This window comes from Schistocerca nitens, chromosome 10 (genome assembly GCF_023898315.1).
Source record: "Schistocerca nitens isolate TAMUIC-IGC-003100 chromosome 10, iqSchNite1.1, whole genome shotgun sequence".
NCBI classification, from domain to species: Eukaryota; Metazoa; Arthropoda; class Insecta; order Orthoptera; family Acrididae; genus Schistocerca; species Schistocerca nitens.
Window position 1 is genome coordinate 96,628,559 of NC_064623.1, and position 19,644 is coordinate 96,648,202.

The 19,644-nt window shown below is 44.9% G+C and overlaps 1 protein-coding gene across 1 annotated transcript in view; it reads right to left on the minus strand.

Annotated features, from left to right (window-relative positions):
• LOC126210501 (uncharacterized) overlaps positions 1-19,644 on the minus strand; it is a 149,541-nt gene that overhangs the window by 92,795 nt on the left and 37,102 nt on the right. Inside the window, exon 2 of the mRNA XM_049939745.1 lies at positions 8,561-8,713. Within this exon, the coding sequence (XP_049795702.1) occupies positions 8,561-8,678 (118 nt within the window). The 5' untranslated portion in view covers positions 8,679-8,713. The remainder of the gene's footprint in view (positions 1-8,560; positions 8,714-19,644) is intronic.

Genomic DNA, 19,644 nt, shown 5'->3' on the forward strand with positions numbered 1-19,644 from the left:
TGAATGATTACGAGCGTGAAGGGTGAAGGCAGTTTGGTGAATAGCGCAGTTGCACCCACAGGGTCGCACGTCACACCGCCTTACAGCTAGTGTAATGGTCTGGGGTAGGAGGGGGGGGGGGTAGGCTACAATAGCCAGTCCCATCTAACTACGGTACGTGGAACTTTAACGGGCCAGTGTTATGCTGATGTGGGAGCTTTGCTACATCGTCTACCAGAGGCAGTTTTCCAGCAAGATAACGCTCGTCCGCCACAGCTCGACTTACTCAAGACCCTTCCATGGCCGGACTGTTTTCTGAACTTATCTTCTGTAGAGCATGTTTGGGATCACATGAAACTCTAGATGACCCCATGCCACTCTGTTTATTTATTTAATTGTGTCTGAGCTACATCTGTAATTAATTAATACGCTATATATGCTAGATTACAAATACAAGTAAATGATAGTTATTCATTCATATATACATTCATGATCTTCACATATTGTAAGTCGTCATTATTGTCTAAAGCAAGGCTCATATCTCTCTCCAGTGTTCGGCACACTTCACTGCAGCGTCGTTGGCCAACCACAGGTCTTGGAAAGTGCATGGGGCCAGCAAAGATGGACAGGTCAGCAGGTGTGTCATGGTTTGTTTTCCTCCACATTGGCAGGGCTCTTCTTCGGCGTATCCCCACTTGATCAGGTTATCCTGTGATCTTCCCATTTGACATCTAAGTCTATTTAGGCTCTTCCAGACTCTCCATTCCAATTGTGATCCAGCAGGAAGTTTTTCTTTAACGTTCCAACTTTTCAGACTGCCTTTATCCAATTTCTGTTTTCACATTGATTCTCTAGTTGTAGACTGACTTTCGGTTAGTGGGCGTTCAACTTTTATGAAGTCTTTCCTAGATTTAAGTCTTGCCTCCGCTGGCTGATGTGCGTACTGGGGATGTCTTCTATCTACGCACTGCCTGCTTCGTTCGGCCATCGCCAGCGTTTGCCGTCTGATCTGTGGGGGGGCTATTCCAGAACACATATAAAGGAGATCACGGTTTGTAGGCTTCAGGCATCCCGTGATTAATCGACATGAGGCATTCAGTGCTGCCTCTAGCTTCTGAGCATGTGTCGATCTTCTCCAGACGGGGCATGATCCGTAAACTTACCAACTCACACTGGGGAGCAAACCCTGAAATTCTACGTGCATCATCCCTGGCATTGTGCTTTGCTCCAGCTGAATATGAATATGACACTCTGTACTTGATTTGGAGATGGCTGTTCGAGATATATGGGGAAGTCTGGCTCAGGACAACATCATAGTCCAATTAACTCAATGCTAAACTATGTTGTGGGTGTATTGCAGAAAAATGTGTCCTAACACGTCACTGATCTTGCACTGTACTTGTGTACTTGTACTCATTGTATTTTGTTTTCATGTCTTGATTTTGGTATCAAGTGACTCTCTCATCTGTATCATTACATCCAAAATTTCATTTTAATATGATGCTCCCCTCCTGGTGCGCTATTTTCATTGTTCCTGAGTGTCCAAAAATGTTCAAATGTGTGTGAAATCTAATGGAACTTAACTGCTAAGGTCATCAGTCCCTAAGCTTACACACTACTTAACCTAAATTATCCTAAGGACAAACACACACACCCATGCCCGAGGGAGGACTCGAACCTCCGCCGGGACCAGCCGCACTTCTCCGTGACTGCAGCGCCCTAGACCGCTCGGCTAATCCCGCGCGCCCCTGAGTGTACATTCACATATATACAGTATACAGGGTAAACATAAAGTACGGGAACACTTTCAACTATTTATTGCACAAGAAGTAAACATAAATATTGCATTTTTAAGAGAAACTCTGAAATTTATTTACAAAAATTCGATATGCGAACCATGAGTGACCTAGCAGACGTAAATGCAGTAATCGAGCTCTTTGCATACCTGTCCCAGCATGGCATCGTCGACTGTGGTAGTCGCTTCCCGTATCCTCCCGTATCCTGTGGGTTAGCCACAGCCTGCAGTATCCTTTCTTTCAGGAGTGCTAATTCTGCAAGGTTCGTAGGAGAGCTTCTGTAAAGTTTGGAAGGTAGGAGACGAGGTACTGGCAGAAGTAAAGCTGTGAGGACGGGGCGCGAGTCATGCTTGGATAGCTCAGTCGGCACGGTAGCTCAGCGTGTTCGGTCAGAGGGTTAGCTGCCCTCTGTAATAAAAAAAAAAACTGAGCTAATCGAACAACAACGAACTTCAACGGATATCTTACGACGTCCGCCCCGAACAGATACAACGAACAAAAGAAAAGAAGAGAAAAAAAAGATGGTAGAACACTTGCCCGCGAAAGGCTAAGGTCCCGAGTTCGAGTCTCGGTCCGCCACACAGTTTTAATCTGCCAGGAAGTTTCTGGGAATTATTTCAGTGGACCTTAGTCTGCCATCCACCTCTGCTACCATTAGTTTTATGCGATCGTTCCACTTAAATAATTCTGAATGCACACTCTCAAACATTCAATGGATGTCACTGGTTTCAGTTGTAAGCTCTCTCTTTTGAATTGTAGGTGTATTGTAGGGAAGCAGCCTACTCACGCCGTATAAAATTCACATCAGTCTTTCCATTGTGTGTCAGCCTACTCCGCAGTAACTAGCTCTGACGTCAGAAATGTTGCGCAATACTTTAAAAATCAAGTAAATAACCTGAAACGGTTCTAGCATGTCAGGAGTAATACTAAATCAATATGTGTTGAATGTCAGTTCAATAACTTTAACCATCTTCGAAATTTGGATGTTTTTCTGTAAAAATCATTGGCGCAACAGAAAAGAGCTAGAAACTTAAAAATTTATATTTAGATTCCTTTTTCATAATAGTTTAGTAGAAACAGTATTCTGGATCTTACAAATTAAAATTTTTGTTGAAATTCATGATTTTCTGGTTTTTGTCTTAGAAATTAAGGAAGCAAGATAGATTAAGTAGGCGAATAAATAAGGCTAGGAAGTTTAAATTTAAGTAGAAGGGAGACCCGCTATAATCATAAAGATGTGAGAAGTTTCAATTGAATAACTATAAAACTATAGCGATAGCGTATCTCCAAAGGGCAAGTTCAGAGCTGGTCTACTGCGTGTAATGTAATTAAATTAATTCTCTCGCCCAAAATAATTGACTTAGCCAAGTCAGACTTTTATTATGATTACTTACCTGTGTGCTGATTGCACATTTAAATTGAGAGCTTCATCGGCCATCAGCAAAGGAAGCAATGATTTATTCAATAACTTAAAGTGGTGCATTACTAGCCCAGCGGCTAGTCGGGAGAGCAATTTTGATCAGGCGCTCCCTTAGCCGTCCGCACTGCGGCTTTATATACACTCCTGGAAATGGAAAAAAGAACACATTGATACCGGTGTGTCAGACCCACCATACTTGCTCCGGACACTGCGAGAGGGCTGTACAAGCAATGATCACACGCACGGCACAGCGGACACACCAGGAACCGCGGTGTTGGCCGTCGAATGGCGCTAGCTGCGCAGCATTTGTGCACCGCCACCGTCAGTGTCAGCCAGTTTGCCGTGGCATACGGAGCTCCATCGCAGTCTTTAACACTGGTAGCATGCCGCGACAGCGTGGACGTGAACCGTATGTGCAGCTGACGGACTTTGAGCGAGGGCGTATAGTGGGCATGCGGGAGGCCAGGTGGACGTACCGCCGAATTGCTCAACACGTGGGGCGTGAGGTCTCCACAGTACATCGATGTTGTCGCCAGTGGTCGGCGGAAGGTGCACGTGCCCGTCGACCTGGGACCGGACCGCAGCGACGCACGGATGTACGCCAAGACCGTAGGATCCTACGCAGTGCCGTAGGGGACCGCACCGCCACTTCCCAGCAAATTAGGGACACTGTTGCTCCTGGGGTATCGGCGAGGACCATTCGCAACCGTCTCCATGAAGCTGGGCTACGGTCCCGCACACAGTTAGGCCGTCTTCCGCTCACGCCCCAACATCGTGCAGCCCGCCTCCAGTGGTGACGCGACAGGCGTGAATGGAGGGACGAATGGAGACGTGTCGTCTTCAGCGATGAGAGTCGCTTCTGCCTTGGTGCCAATGATGGTCGTATGCGTGTTTGGCGCCGTGCAGGTGAGCGCCACAATCAGGACTGCATACGACCGAGGCACACAGGGCCAACACCCGGCATCATGGTGTGGGGAGCGATCTCCTACACTGGCCGTACACCACTGGTGATCGTCGAGGGGACACTGAATAGTGCACGGTACATCCAGACCGTCATCGAACCCATCGTTCTACCATTCCTAGACCGGCAAGGGAACTTGCTGTTCGAACAGGACAATGCACGTCCGCATGTATCCCGTGCCACCCAACGTGCTCTAGAAGGTGTAAGTCAACTACCCTGGGCAGCAAGATCTCCGGATCTGTCCCCCATTGAGCATGTTTGGAACTGGATGAAGCGTCGTGTCACGCGGTCTGCACGTCCAGCACGAACGCTGGTCCAACTGAGGCGCCAGGTGGAAATGGCATGGCAAGCCGTTCCACAGGACTACATCCAGCATCTCTACGATCGTCTCCATGGGAGAATAGCAGCCTGCATTGCTGCGAAAGGTGGATATACACTGTACTAGTGCCGTCATTGTGCATGCTCTGTTGCCTGTGTCTATGTGCCTGTGGTTCTGTCAGTGTGATCATGTGATGTATCTTACCCCAGGAATGTGTCAATAAAGTTTCCCCTTCCTGGAACAATGAATTCACGGTGTTCTTATTTCAATTTCCAGGAGTGTATAAGAACGCTGCGCGAGGAAGTAAAGCCCCAGTTCTCTCCAGACGCTGAATAGCACATCACCCGTGCCGGGAGTCGCGTCGCGTCGCGTCTCGTCGCGTCGCGTCGCGTCGGTATCATTGCTATAAACAGCCTCGGTTGCCGTAATAAGTTACTCGGGATACGCGTAACCATGAAATCATTTTCGAGTGAAGTGTTAATTCTGGGATGACTTAATGATCTATCTTCAGTTTGCGAATGTCGTATTTTCACGTGCCGCCGCGGGACAAACATTCTACCATTATTTAGCGTGGCGTTTGATGAACATTATCATCAAATTATGGCGAGCATTCACTTAAACATTTAATTTGTACAGCTATAGTTGCATCAGCGCATTAGACTCTGAACTGCTCTGATAGTTGGATTGTGTGGATTCTTTTTGGTCTGTGACTTTCAGAATATAGTGAACATTTTTAGAGAATCGTTTTTGATTATGAATCCCAGACAATCTCCTAATTCCTCAGAGCTATAAGCTGTAGCTATAAGTGTGTTTCTCAGATGAAGTGGGCACTAGGAATTATAATTACAGGCTTCACGTTTTGCTAATCACTTTCTGGTTGCCAATATTATAGTTAGAGAGCCGGTGTTGAGAACGGCAAACAACAGCATAAATAATAGGAACATTTATATAACAATTAATTCCACCCGCCGCCCCACATATGGTTAATCGGCCGGGAAATGGGTCTTTTCTACGTTACATTCTACATTTCAATAACAATAATAATACCACAGACGCCCCACAACTGGTGCATCGGCCGGGAAATGCATCTTTTCTACATTACAAACCAAACATTTAATATAGCAACATACATTCCACCAGCCGCCCCACAGTATTTCTGCTTATTTAGCTCTTTGGCGGTCGGATTTTCAAGGGAGACGATTTACAAACGTTCATGTCCGACACAGGAATGAACCATCTGTCCATTGTTAGTGTAGATATGTGATTTATGGTTATCCACTTGGTAACTGCTAATGATCAGAATCTGTTATAAAAGGCGACGTGATGTGTATAGTTTACTAGTTCCAAACGATGAATGTCCCTAACTGTGCCTACCATGCCCACATATTTGCAATCCACACCGATCACTTGTAATTCCGGAAAAGTGCCTTTAAAATCGTTTAAATTGCATAAAGAAAATAAGTCAAACAGCCTGGCATTGATAACATAGGATATACCATGTATAAAATTAATAGCGATGTCAACAAAATGTTGAAAACAAACTTTGATTATGTATATTTTCGCTTCAAAGGATATCGAGAACTCATGCTAAATATTCCTATCGACAACCATGAGATACTATGAAAAAAACTGCTACAGAATAAACGCCTAGGCAAAGCTGAAGTTGTAGAACTGATAGAAATATTACAGTTTGTTCAGTCAAATAACTATTTTCTGTTTAGCAATAAATGTCACTGACAGTGTAACGGGCTTGCTATGGGAAACTGCTTAGCAGGAACAATAGCAGATATCTTTATTCACCCCCTAGGAAGCCTTTTTTCAAGGTGAATGCAGGCACTGTAACCAACATAGTAACTATCAAAGATACGTTGATGACTCAGTTATTCTTTACAGGCACACCAAAACCAAATGTAGAAGTTGGCTAAAAAATTAAGAAATATGCAATCTGAGATTAAATTCGTGACAGAATACGAAGCAGACAGACAGATAAATTTTCCGGATTCGACATTGTATAACAAAAATGACAGATATGCATCTCAAATTGGCTCTGAGTACTATGGGACTGGACTTAACATCTGAGGTCATCAGTCCCCTAGAACTTAGAACTACTTAAACCTAACTAACCTACGGACATCACACACATCCATGCCCGAGGAAGGATTCGAACCTGCGGCCGTAGGGGCCGTGTGGTTCCGGACTGAAGCGCCTAGAACTGCAAGGTCACACCTGCCGGAAATTGCGTCCCAAATATTTAGGAAACTGACATGTATGGACGTGATCATCAATGCCCACTCCAAGCATCCTCTACATTACATACAAACATACTCTTACTCTATGAAGGAAGTTTGTAAAGCCTGATAGAGGAAACCTTCCAAAATTCCATGCATTTTACGGCTTAAGCCCGCGTCATTCGGCAACGAAGTCAGCCTGCGTCTCTCTCTCGGCTTGAATTATGTCGAATAAAACATTGCTAGCAAGTGACTTGTAGTAGCACAGTGGGTAAGGCAAAGGAATTGCCGTGTTTAAGGTTGTAGGTTCACATGCCACTGAAACTGAATATAAAAACTTTCTGAGACTTGGTTGATCGTCAAAGTTAAGCATTTTTCTGATATATTGGTTTTTATTTACACTTAAGAGCGCGCTTTCTCAGTATTGAGTATCTTCGACCCGCTAGTGTTACTACATGCTAACGTGTTTGGTTTTACGGCTTATCGCCGGCCACTGTGATCGAGCGGTTCTAGGCGCTTCAGTCCGGAACCACGCGTCTCCTACGGTCGCAGGTCCGAATCCTGCCTCGGGCATGGATGTGTGTGATGTCCTTAGGTTAGTTAGGTTTAAGTAGTTCTAAGTCTAGGGGACTATGACCTCAGATGTTAAGTCTCACAGTGCTTAGAGCCATTTGAACAATTTTGAGTGTGAACCGTTGCGTAAATCAGAGGTCAAGAAGAGAGATGCAGATAATCCTTGTAATTAGTGCGTGAAGTGGCGTATCTGGAGCCAACAACTCACATACAGAATGCAATGTCTCTCGGGTAAAATATTCCGGACGTAAAATAGTCCCCCATTAGGAGCTCAAGGTGGATAATAGTCAGTAAAATTCTCATTGGGAGAGACTTAAGTGTCTTTCTACAAGTTGGAGTGTGGAATGTTAGAGGCATTAAATGACGTAGGTAGGCGCGCCCGGGTAGCCGCCGGTCTAACGCTCTGCTTTCTGAGAGGGAAGGCGTGCCGGTCCCCGGCACGAATGCGTCCGGCGGATTAGTGTTGAGGTCCTGTATGCTGTCCAGCCTGTGGATGGTTCTTATATGGTTTCATATCTACCTCGGCGAATGCGGGCTGGTTCTCCTTATTGCAACTCAGTCAGAGATTGCTGCGCACTGTCTCCACACACGCATACACCATAATTACTCTACCACACAAACATTTGGGATTTAACTCGTCTGGTATGACACGTTCCCTGGAGGGGGGGGGGGGGAGGGCGGGGGGGCACTGGGGGCCGAATCGCACAATGACCCTGGGTTCGGTGTGGGGCGGCGGTGGGGTGGGTAGACTGCTGTGGTCTGTTGTGGGGTTGTGAACCACTGAGGGCTACAGCGAGACAAAGCCTCTTCATCGTTTCTAGGTCCTCGGTTTAATACACAATACACACACATGTAGGTAGGTACGTTATAGATTTAAAAATAAAAACGGATATGCTGAAGTTAGATAAAGTGGGAATTAGGGAAGTGAGGCGACAGGAAGAAGAGCACTTTTGATTAGACTAAAAGAAGAGTACTATTATTAGGATACATACTGGGCAATCAAGAAATCATCAGTCTGGTAATTTGCGGAAGTGTAGGAGTAAAAACTGCAGAGGGAGAACAAGGCGTGAGTGGAGTAAGCAGGTCCAAATGGATGTCGCCTGCAGTAGTCGCACAGTGATGGGAAGGTTCGTCTGCGATAGGCTAGAGTCAGGAGCTTCGGACTGAAGACAACAGCATGGTAATATTCCTGTCTCTTGGAAAACGTGCCCAGTCATTTACTGTAATCACGATCCGATTTTGGACACTTGTGCAGATGCAGGCAATGTGAGTGAACAAACTTACTGCCATAGAACTCCTGGACTGTGGGCAGGTGTGAGTGCGCACAGTCATCTCTGGACTCCAGAGGGTCAATCTGAGAACTGGAGACGGCCTGCAGCACAAGATGAATGTCGCGGCTCATGGCTGCACCTCCTCTGGTTGCTTCGTCCTTTGAACCTGCAACAAAAACTGTTTACCGGTTAATACCCGAAATCTTCCTTAGAGTTTTCGTAGATGACTAGACCATATATATATATATATATATATATATATATATATATATATATATATATATACAGGGTGTTTCAAAAATGACCGGTATATTTGAAACGGCAATAAAAACTAAACGAGCAGCGATAGAAATACACCGTTTGTTGCAATATGCTTGGGACAACAGTACATTTTCAGGCGGACAAACTTTCGAAATTACAGTAGTAACAATTTTCAACAACAGATGGCGCTGCAAGTGATGTGAAAGATATAGACGACAACACAGTCTGTGGATGCGCCATTCTGTACGTCGTCTTTCTGCTGTAAGTGTGTGCTGTTCACAACGTGCAAGTGTGCTGTGGACAACATGGTTTATTCCTTAGAACAGAGGATTTTTCTGGTGTTGGAATTCCACCGCCTAGAACACAGTGTTTTTGCAACAAGACGAAGTTTTCAACGGAGGTTTAATGTAACCAAAGGACCGAAAAGCGATACAATAAAGGATCTGTTTGCAAAATTTCAACGGACTGGGAACGTGACGGATGAACGTGCTGGAAAGGTAGGGCGACCGCGTACGGCAACCACAGAGGGCAACGCGCAGCTAGTGCAGCAGGTGATCCAACAGCGGCCTTGGGTTTCCGTTCGCCGTGTTGCAGCTGCGGTCCAAATGACGCCAACGTCCACGTATCGTCTCATGCGCCAGAGTTTTCACCTCTACCCATACAAAATTCAAACGCGGCAACCCCTCAGCGCCGCTACCATTGCTGCACGAGAGACATTCACTAACGATATAGTGCACAGGATTGATGACGGCGATATGCATGTGGGCAGCATTTGGTTTACTGACGAAGCTTATTTTTACCTGGACGGCTTCGTCAATAAACAGAACTGGCGCATATGGGGAACCGAAAAGCCCCATGTTGCAGTCCCATCGTCCCTGCATCCTCAAAAAGTACTGGTCTGGGCCGCCATTTCTTCCAAAGGAATCATTGGCCCATTTTTCAGATCCGAAACGATTACTGCATCACGCTATCTGGACATTCTTCGTGAATTTGTGGCGGTACAAACTGCCTTAGACGACACTGCGAACACCTCGTGGTTTATGCAAGATGGTGCCCGGCCACATCGCACGGACAGACTGACCTGGCCTCCTACCGAGCGTGCTTCACAAATACAAACGGAAGTGACCAGAGTGGCAGCTTCCTATACCAACATGACAAGGGACGGACAGGACCATACTAAGAATAGAAACCTCCCTGCTTTTAGAAAGCGTAGCTACCTGTTCCGACGTTGGTCCTACTGTTCTCTAGCAGACAGGCTTGTCTGCTACCATCAAGCATGCAACTAGAAATATATTTGCTCATTCATCCTCTCACACAGAAGGGGTGACAGTATCTTATCATATACACTATATAAAAGAAAGCGGATGTAGGTTCCGTATGAGACTGTGTGACATGAATTACATATAAACTGTGTTTTAAAGTGTAGTAGTGTGACAGATCGTTCTTGTTTATGTGTAAAAGTAACACGTTTCACTGCTGAGTCTCCTCCCAGATAGTCAGAAACATCACAGTAAATTTAGAAGAGGAATTTATGCCGTAAATGACAACAGATTTAAGGAATTAACATGAAAGGAATCCAACAGAGACCTTTCAACGCTACTCAATGCCTTTTGAATATCCAATGTCATATGGGACCTCGCCTCCGTGCTGCGAGGGTAGGACAGGCTGGTATTTCATAACTTCTGATTGGAGACCCCATTGGCAACGTTGTATTCCTCCGACATATTGAACTCGACGCGCCACCGTGGCCGTGTAGTGAAATACGACATAACACAACAGGCAGTACAATGCGTCCAGAGCTCACGTACCGTGCAGACGTAGAACATTACATTTGCGCAGTAGGAGAAATGTTGAGGCTACAATTGGCTTGAATGCCGAGCGTTTACCAGAGAAAGCTCGCTCATGTTTATTCTTCTACAAGGTTGAGAACGCTTTTATGTTTGATGGCAGCGTACAGACCGGCAAAGTAAACGAAGCAAACGTGTTACAGGAAAAGCTAATGAGATAGCTGTGCGAGCAGCATTGCACCACAACCCTCGGACAAGCGCCTGGCAATTACACCGCGATTCCAGTATGTCCGTAGGTAATATTGTCACAATATTGCATCGTCATAAGTATCATCCATACCACGTGTTACTGCATCAACAACTTCATGGTGCTTATTTCCATGACCAGGTAGTGTTTTGTGTATGGGCGCATCAACAAATGCAAACGACTCCTACTTTCTTTCCCGAGGTACCATTTTCCAATGAGTCTGCATTCACAAACCACTGTAGCGTTAACCGGCATTGCATGCATTACTGGAGTGAAGACAATCCCCGCCAGCCGCTGTGGCCGAGTGGTTCTAGGCGCTTCAGTCCGGAACCACGTGGCTGCTACGGTCGCAAATTCGATTCCTGCCTCGGCCATGGATGTGTGTGATGTCCTTAGGTTAGTTAGGTTTAAGTAGTTCTACGAGGTGCATTCAAGTTCTAAGGCCTCCGATTTTTTTTTCTAATTAACTACTCACCCGAAATCGATGAAACTGGCGTTACTTCTCGACGTAATCGCCCTGCAGACGTACACATTTTCACAACGCTGACGCCATGATTCCACGGCTGCGGCGAAGGCTTCTTTAGGAGTCTGTTTTGACCACTGGAAAATCGCTGAGGCAATAGCAGCACGCTTGGTGAATGTGCGGCCACGGAGAGTGTCTTTCATTGTTGGAAAAAGCCAAAAGTCACTAGGAGCCAGGTCAGGTGAGTAGGGAGCATGAGGAATCACTTCAAAGTTGTTATCACGAAGAAACTGTTGCGTAACGTTAGCTCGATGTGCGGGTGCGTTGTCTTGGTGAAACAGCACACACGCAGCCCTTCCCGGACGTTTTTGTTGCAGTGCAGGAAGGGATTTGTTCTTCAAAACATTTTCGTAGGATGCACCTGTTATCGTAGTGCCCTTTGGAACGCAATGGGTAAGTATTACGCCCTCGCTGTCCCAGAACATGATCATTTTTTCAGCACTGGCGGTTACCCGAAATGTTTTTGGTGGCGGTGAATCTGTGTACTTCCATTGAGCTGACTGGCGCTTTGTTTCTGGATTGAAAAATGGCATCCACGTCTCATCCATTGTCACAACCGACGAAAAGAAAGTCCCATTCATGCTGTCGTTGCACGTCAACATTGCTCGGCAACATGCCACACGGGCAGCCGTGTGGTCGTCCGTCAGCATTCGTGGCACCTACCTGGATGACACTTTTCGCATTTTCAGGTCGTCATGCAGGATTGTGTGCACAGAACCCACAGAAATGCCATCTCTGGAGGCGATCTGTTCAACAGTCATTCGGCGATCCCCCAAAACAATTCTCTCCACTTTCTCGATCATGTCGTCAGACCGGCTTGTGCGAGCCCGAGGTTGTTACGGTTTGTTGTCACACGATGTTCTGCCTTCATTAAACTGTCGCACCCACGAACGCACTTTTGACACATCCATAACTCCTTCACCACATGTCTCCTTCAACTGTCGATGAATATCAATTGGTTTCACACCACGAAAATTCAGAAAACGAATGATTGCACACTGTTCAAGTAGGGAAAACGTCGCCATTTTAAGTATTTAAAACAGTTCTCATTCTCGCCGCTGGCGGTTAAATTCCATCTGCCGTACGGTGCTGCCATCTCTGGGACATATTGACAATGAACGCGGCCTCATTTTAAAACAATGCGCATGTTTCTATCTCTTTCCAGTCGAGAGAAAAAAAATCGGAGGCCTTAGAACTTGAATGCACCTCGTAAGTCCAGGGGACTGATGACCTCAGATGTTAAGTCCCATAGTGGTTAGAGCCATTTTGAAGACAATCCCCACTGGTTACGGCAGTTGACCATCAACGACCTTGGCCGGTTAATGGATGGTGTGGCGTCATGGGGTACAGACACCACAGACACTTTGGTCTTTATTTTATCGACGGCACGTTGAATGGGCGCAAACATCGAACGATTTTGGAACAGGGACTACCGATACTACTGCAGGATGTTGCCCTGGACGTTCGACAACATGTGGTTTCAGCATGACAGTTGCCCAGCACATTACGCAATGGAAGCACAGGAAGTGTTAGACCGTGTTTACACTGGTCTGTGGATCGGAAGAGGTAGCTCTAGGTCGCCGGGTTTGATGTCAACGGGTTTCTTTCTGTAGGAATATTTACAAGATAAGGCGTACCAGCAAGTTCCAACAGGCCGTGAAGATATGGTCCAGCGCATCAGAAACATCTGTGCTGACATTCTCGCAGCTATGCGTCTCTCCTGTGTACGGTCATTTGAAAAGCGGTTGTCGGTACTATGTTTGAACACTTACTGTAATTGGAAAAGTAGAGTAACGTTCGCGTCGAGCCACGGCCACAGTGGTGCGCCAATTAGCCCTCTGTTCGATATGTCGGAGGAATACAACGTTGCGAATGGGCTTCCAAATTAGAAGTCATAAAATACTGGCCTGTTCTACCTTCGCAGCATGAAGGTGGGGTCCCACGTGCCATTGGATATTAGAGGGCCATTGAGTAGCACGCCGTAAATTACTATTCTGTACCCATTTTTATTCCTCCGATTTCAGAGCCACCTGTAGCGAAGTGGAGAAAACGCTTCAGACAAAAAGTGTGTACAATGTGTACAACTTTGCTTCCGCCGTTTGCCGACAGGTGGCGACAATGGTAAGTAGCGGTCGAAAGAAAGAGATCGCAGACGACAGGCAGCTAGCATGGACATCGGTCAACATAACCTCATTCAACATTAGTCGATTTGTGTCTGCATCATAAAGTTGTTCTTGATTGAAAACATCAGTTTAGGAGCCTTATTCTCGTCATTTGCGGGAGGTTTTACTGTTTTGTTTCGATATGAAGAAAATTGCTGCTGTATCTCATCGAATGCTCCCAAGTACGTATGGTAAGGACGTTATTAGTGAAAGAACATGTCGTGAGTGGTTTCAACGCTTCAAGAACGGTGATTTTAACGTCGTAGGCCGGGCACAGTGGTAGAAGAGAGAATGTTTTCGAAGATGCAGAATTGGAGACATTGCTGAGTGAAGACTCTCGTCAAACTCAAGAGGAATTGGCACGATTAGTGGGAGTGATACAGCAAGCCATTTCGAAACGTCTCAAGGCTATGGGCATGATTCAGAAAGAAGGAACTTGGGTGCCGTGTGAGCTGAAACAAAGAGACGTTCAACGGTGTTTGTGTGTTTGTGAACAGTTGCTTCAGAGGCAAAAACGGAAGGGATTTCTGCATTGCATTGTGACTGGGGACGAAAAATGAGTTCATTACGATAACCCTAAGCGTAAAAATTCATGGTGATGTCCCGGTCATGCTTCCACGTCGACGGCCAAACCGAATATTCACGGCTCCGATCGTGCTCTGCATTTGGTGGGACCAGCTCGGCGCCGTGTACTATGAGGTGTTGAAAACAAGTGAAACAATCACAGGTGCCTGTTAGCGAACGCAATTGATGCATTTGAGCAGTGCATTAAAACAAACGGCCGCAATACAACGAGAGGCACGATAAGGTGATTTTGCAGCACGACACAAGATGGACCTCGCCATGGACGTCGGCAGTGAAGTTGCGCATCATCCAAACTGTTGCGCACAATTTGAATCGTAACACGACGTCCTGTGGCTGCACGAAAATAAGCCATAATCCGTAGGTAGCGGTCACCCTCTGCAGTAGTAGCCCTGGGGCGGCCTGAGCGAGGCATGTGATCGACAGTTCCTGTCTCTCTGTATCTTCTCCATATCCGAACAATATCGCTTTGGTTCACTCCGAGACGCCTGGACACTTCCCTTGTTGAGAACCCTTCCTGGCACGAAGTAACAATACGGACGCGGTCGAACCGCAGTATTGACCGTCTAGGCATGGTTGAACTACAGACAACACGAGTTGCGTACCTCCTTCCTGGTGGAATGACTGGAACTGATCGGTTGTCGGACCCCCTCCGTCTAATAGGCGCTGCTCATGCTTGGTTGTCTACATCTTTAGGCGGGTTTAGTGACATCTGTGAACAGTCAAACGGACTGTATCTGTGATACAATATCCATAGTCAATGTTTGTTTTCAGGAGTTCTGGGAACCGGGATGATGCAAAACTCTTTTGATGTGTGTATTTTTCCTTTCCTACTAAGATACTTCTACAACCGAGTCCGCTCAGGGAAATCCCAGACACATGGCAGCGCTTTTGACAGCTTTCAACTGCGAAGCGCAAACGGCTGAAGGCAAGAACGGCAGCCGTCTACAGAGCTATGAAGAGGCGTTGACGTAGGGATGTCTACAAAATCGCGTTGTAGACACGCGAAGCAGCTCCTTCCAGAGTACAAAAATGTCCGGGTTCATGTTCCTTAATTTGGATTCACTACATATACATTTATGCGTTATGTATATTTCTTTGTACGACTGTTTCATAATTTCAATGGTGTTTTGACGAATACATGGAAATGATTTTTTTTCGATACTTCACTACCAACACAGTTCATTTTTAGAATACAGTTGGTAAAAACGGAACCCCTATAGAATTGCTTTGTTGTCCACCGTCTGTCTGTCTCTGTGTCTGTCTGACTATTAACAACACTTTTCCTGAAGAGTAGGTAGAAGTACGAGGTATGTTCACAAGGTAAGTTCCATTTGGTTATATAAAACAAACGTGTACAAATACAGAAAAAATATTTTGTACAAAAATCTACAACTGATACTCTACTTTTCTACATAGCTTCCGAAATTTTGTAGGCACTTGTCATAGCGTGGCACAAGTTTTTGTATACCTTCTTCATAGAAGGTTGCCGCCTGTGTATTCTACCATGTGGTAACATGTTCTTTCAGCTCGTCATCAACGTTGAAGTGTTGACCACCAAGGACAGATTTTAGATGTAAGAAGAGATGAAAGTCGCTAGGAGCGAGGTTCTGCCTGTACAGAGGATGATCAAACGCGTCCCAGTGAAATTACCGTAAGAATAGTTTGGTCACATTCGCCGTGTGAGGTGGGGCATTACCGTGGAAAAAAACTATACCTTTTGACAGTAATCCTCGGCGTTTGTACTGTACTGCGCGGTGCAATTTCTTAATGGTCTCGCAGTAACCATGTGCATTGATTGTTTAGCCTCGTGGTATGAAATCAATCAGAAAAATGCCTTTTCTGTCCCAAAAAACGGTGCACATGACTTTTTGAGGTGTCAGGATGTGCTTAGGCTTAACCTTCGTTGTGGATGAAGTGTGCCTCCATTCCATTGATAGCCATTTTGTTTCAGGGGTGTCGTACAATACCCAAGTTTCATCCCCCGTGACTATCCGAGAAAGAAAACCATCTCCTTCTTCATTGTAGCGTGTCAAAAACTGAAATGCGCTACCCATCCGGTGTTTTATGTGTTGTTCAGTAAGAATTTTGGGTACCCAACTTGAGCAAAGTTTTCGAAATTTCAGTTTTTCAGTAACAATTTCATGAATTAGTGATCGTGAGATTTGCGGAACTTTCATAGCAAGGGCTCTAAGTGTAAACTTACGGTTGTGCTTAATCTTCTCTTGAACTGTGTGAACCAGTTCATCAGTAAACACAGACGGGCATCTACTTCGTTCTTCATCGTGCACTTGGTCACGTCCTTCATTGAACAGTCTGACCCATCTTCTAACCATTGAATCACTCATAGCGTTTTGTCCGTAAACCTCGGAGATTTCCCGATGAATTTCCTTTGGTTTAACTTTCTTTGCATTTAGAAAATGAATCGCAGATCTGAATTCACACGCGGCGGCATTTTCAATTACGGCTGACATTATAAAGAAGCATACAAAGCACACGTCGGCAGCAGCGATCTGAAAATGGCGTACATGTCTTCTCCTTGAGTCAGAGTAACTGCCGCGCATGCTCGGAACTGCGATCGTAGCGCTGCCGCGGATGGAAATAAAAACGGAACTTACTTTGTGGACGACCCTCGTATATGGTTGAAATTTATGTCAGATACTAAGGTCTACAGTCCCTGTCGGTATAAGAAACAGAAGCTCCTAAGTGAGTGCAATCAAAAAGATACGGCCATTTATGTCACATATTTTGATATTCGTCAAAACCTATAGTATACTTTCCGTTAGTCTACAATCATGAAATTTGACAAGAAGAAAGGTTTCACAGTCCAACCAAAAGAAAAAAATCTTAAAATTGTTAATTTGTAGTTATATCACACGAAAAAAAATTGTCATTTGTTATCAAACCGTCTGTCTCTCTATCAGTCTATTGAGACCACTTTTTCTCAGGTCGGTTAGACGTATCAAGTTGAAATTTATGGCAAATACTAAGGTCTGTAGTCCCTTAACGGTACAAGAAATTGAAAATTCTAAGTCAGTGCACTCAAAATGTACGGCCATTTATGCCACGCATTTTGATATTCGCAAACTCAATCATAAAAACCTATAGGGTAGTTCCCGTTGGACTAGAATCATGAAATTTGACAAGAAGGAAGGTTTCACATTTAAAGAAAGGGAAAAACCCGAAATTGTTAATTTGTAATTGGTGGTGGTGGTAAGTTCCTATGAGACCAAACAGCTGACGTCATCGGTCCCTAGGCTTACACACTACTTAAAATAACTTAAACTAACTTAATTTTTTTGGCACTTTATTGTACAGGTCCGTCTTGATTCACAAACTTTTACACTTCACTATTACCGGTTTCGGCTACTGCCATCTACAGATCTGTTACAAACAAAAACAGTGTGAACCAACTAAGTTCAGTTTGCTTATGATAAATCTATAAAAGTCCTGGTGCTACATAAGAAAAATAAAATGTGTTTACATGATTAACAACCAGCCATACATACCATAAAATATTGTGGTGTAGTATCAACGTCAAACTAAACATGTAGTTGCATGATTAACCAGTACCGCATTTGAACCATTACATTTACGATACTGGTTTATCACGTACCCTAGCTATAGTGCCCTCCGCTGGCCTAAGTTCCTTTGTATAAATACCAGACGAATTCTGATCATCACCAGCACTTACTATGTACCTACATGTTTAGTTTGACGTTGATACTACATCAGAATATTTTATGGTATGTATGGCTGGTATACACGACTGTTAATCATTTAGACACATTTTATTTTTCTTATGTAGCACCAGGACTTTTATAGGTTTAGCGTTGTTGTTGTTGTTGTGGTCTTCAGTCCTGAGACTGGTTTGATGCAGCTCTTCATGCTACTGTATCCTGTGCAAGCTTCTTCATCTCCCAGTACCTACTGCAACCTACATCCTTCTGAATCTGCTTAGTGTATTGATCTCTTGGTCTCCCTCTACGATTTTTACCCTCCACGCTGCCCTCCAATGTTAAGCGTAAGTAAACTGAACTTAGTTAGTGAGACACTGTTTTTATTTGTAATAGATTTGAAGATGGCAGTAGCCGAAACCGGTAATAGTGAAGTGTAAAAGTTTGTGTGATCAAGACGGACCTGTAAAATAATGTGCCAATAATATGACCACGAACTCATTTTCAAACTTTATGTCTTCCATTGTTAAACTAACTTACGTTAAGCGCAACACACACCTCCATGCCCGAGGGAGGCGAACCTCCGACGGGGGGAGCCGAGCGAACCGTGGCAAGGCGCCCTTAGACCACGCGGTTGCACCCCCCCCCCCCCCACACCCGCTGCTGTTAATTTGTAATTATACACCACGTAAAAATATCCGTTTTGTTATTTGTTATGCGAATTCAATATTGAAATTAAAGCATTCTCGAGTGCCTTAGAATCGCTGGGATCGATACGTTGACAGTATTAGTGTCAATAACAGGCAAAAATCGTCGAGATCCTCAGTTGTTGGAATGGATGAATGTATACGTAATTAAGTTTGCACGGGACCCTCGGTGGATGAGTCCTGTTCACACCTGCCAGTTTTCCTTTTCTGTGTGCGTTCGTTTCTAATATAAAAATGGCAAAATGAATATCCGGGAAACGCTGAGTTTGTCGGCTGGTGTGATATAAAAAAGGTAAGACTTCAAAAGTAGACCAAAAGTGGGGTCCCGTCACACTCATGTAGGGACACGGGACAATATTACAGAGAAATAGGGGCGATCCCTGCCAAGATAGGGAGAGGTGACAACCCTATGATGGCTTCAGCAGTCCTCGTACGGGCTATGGGTGTTTTGCAGAAGTTTCTCGCAAGGAAAACTCGGACAATAAACACCTACGCAAAAGGCGACGGTGTCGAAATATGAGTGCATGTCTTACCTACAAAGCACAGTCTTCACTGTCAACGCAGCTGTTCACCAGGTTCACTTCGAGTTACATACTGAGAATTGAAGTGAAATGCCTGACAAGCAGCGTTTGTGCTTCTAAAGAGAGATGAAAGTCGTTTACCGCCGACAACTTGTGCTGCTATTTATATAACCCTTTCAGACCCGATACGCACAATTGTGTGGGTGCGGTTTATTTGCTTTGCAGCATCATATTATTCCGCTATGCAGTTGATTCCCAAGTCACACGACTGTGCAGGAATCGCTGTTTCGAACACAACTCGATTTATATCGATATCTCGATACAGACGCGAGATATTGTGTCTTAATCTTTGGGAATTTTCAATATGGCGGGTCGGAAGCATGTCTGTCGAGGTAAATGTTTGTTGTGCTCTATTTATCGCGTTTTGACATTTGGAAAAATGTGTTTGAGATTCCGAAAAGTGTATAGAAGTAAATAAAAATATGTCCGCCACAATTATTTGAATACTTTCATAGCTACAATGACTGTAGCATCCACACGCACAATTATGCGTGTTGGGACTATTTTACCGGCATATGGTCCATTTCGGTCGATGTTTGTGGTTACGATTCGGAACAGATTACGGAATAT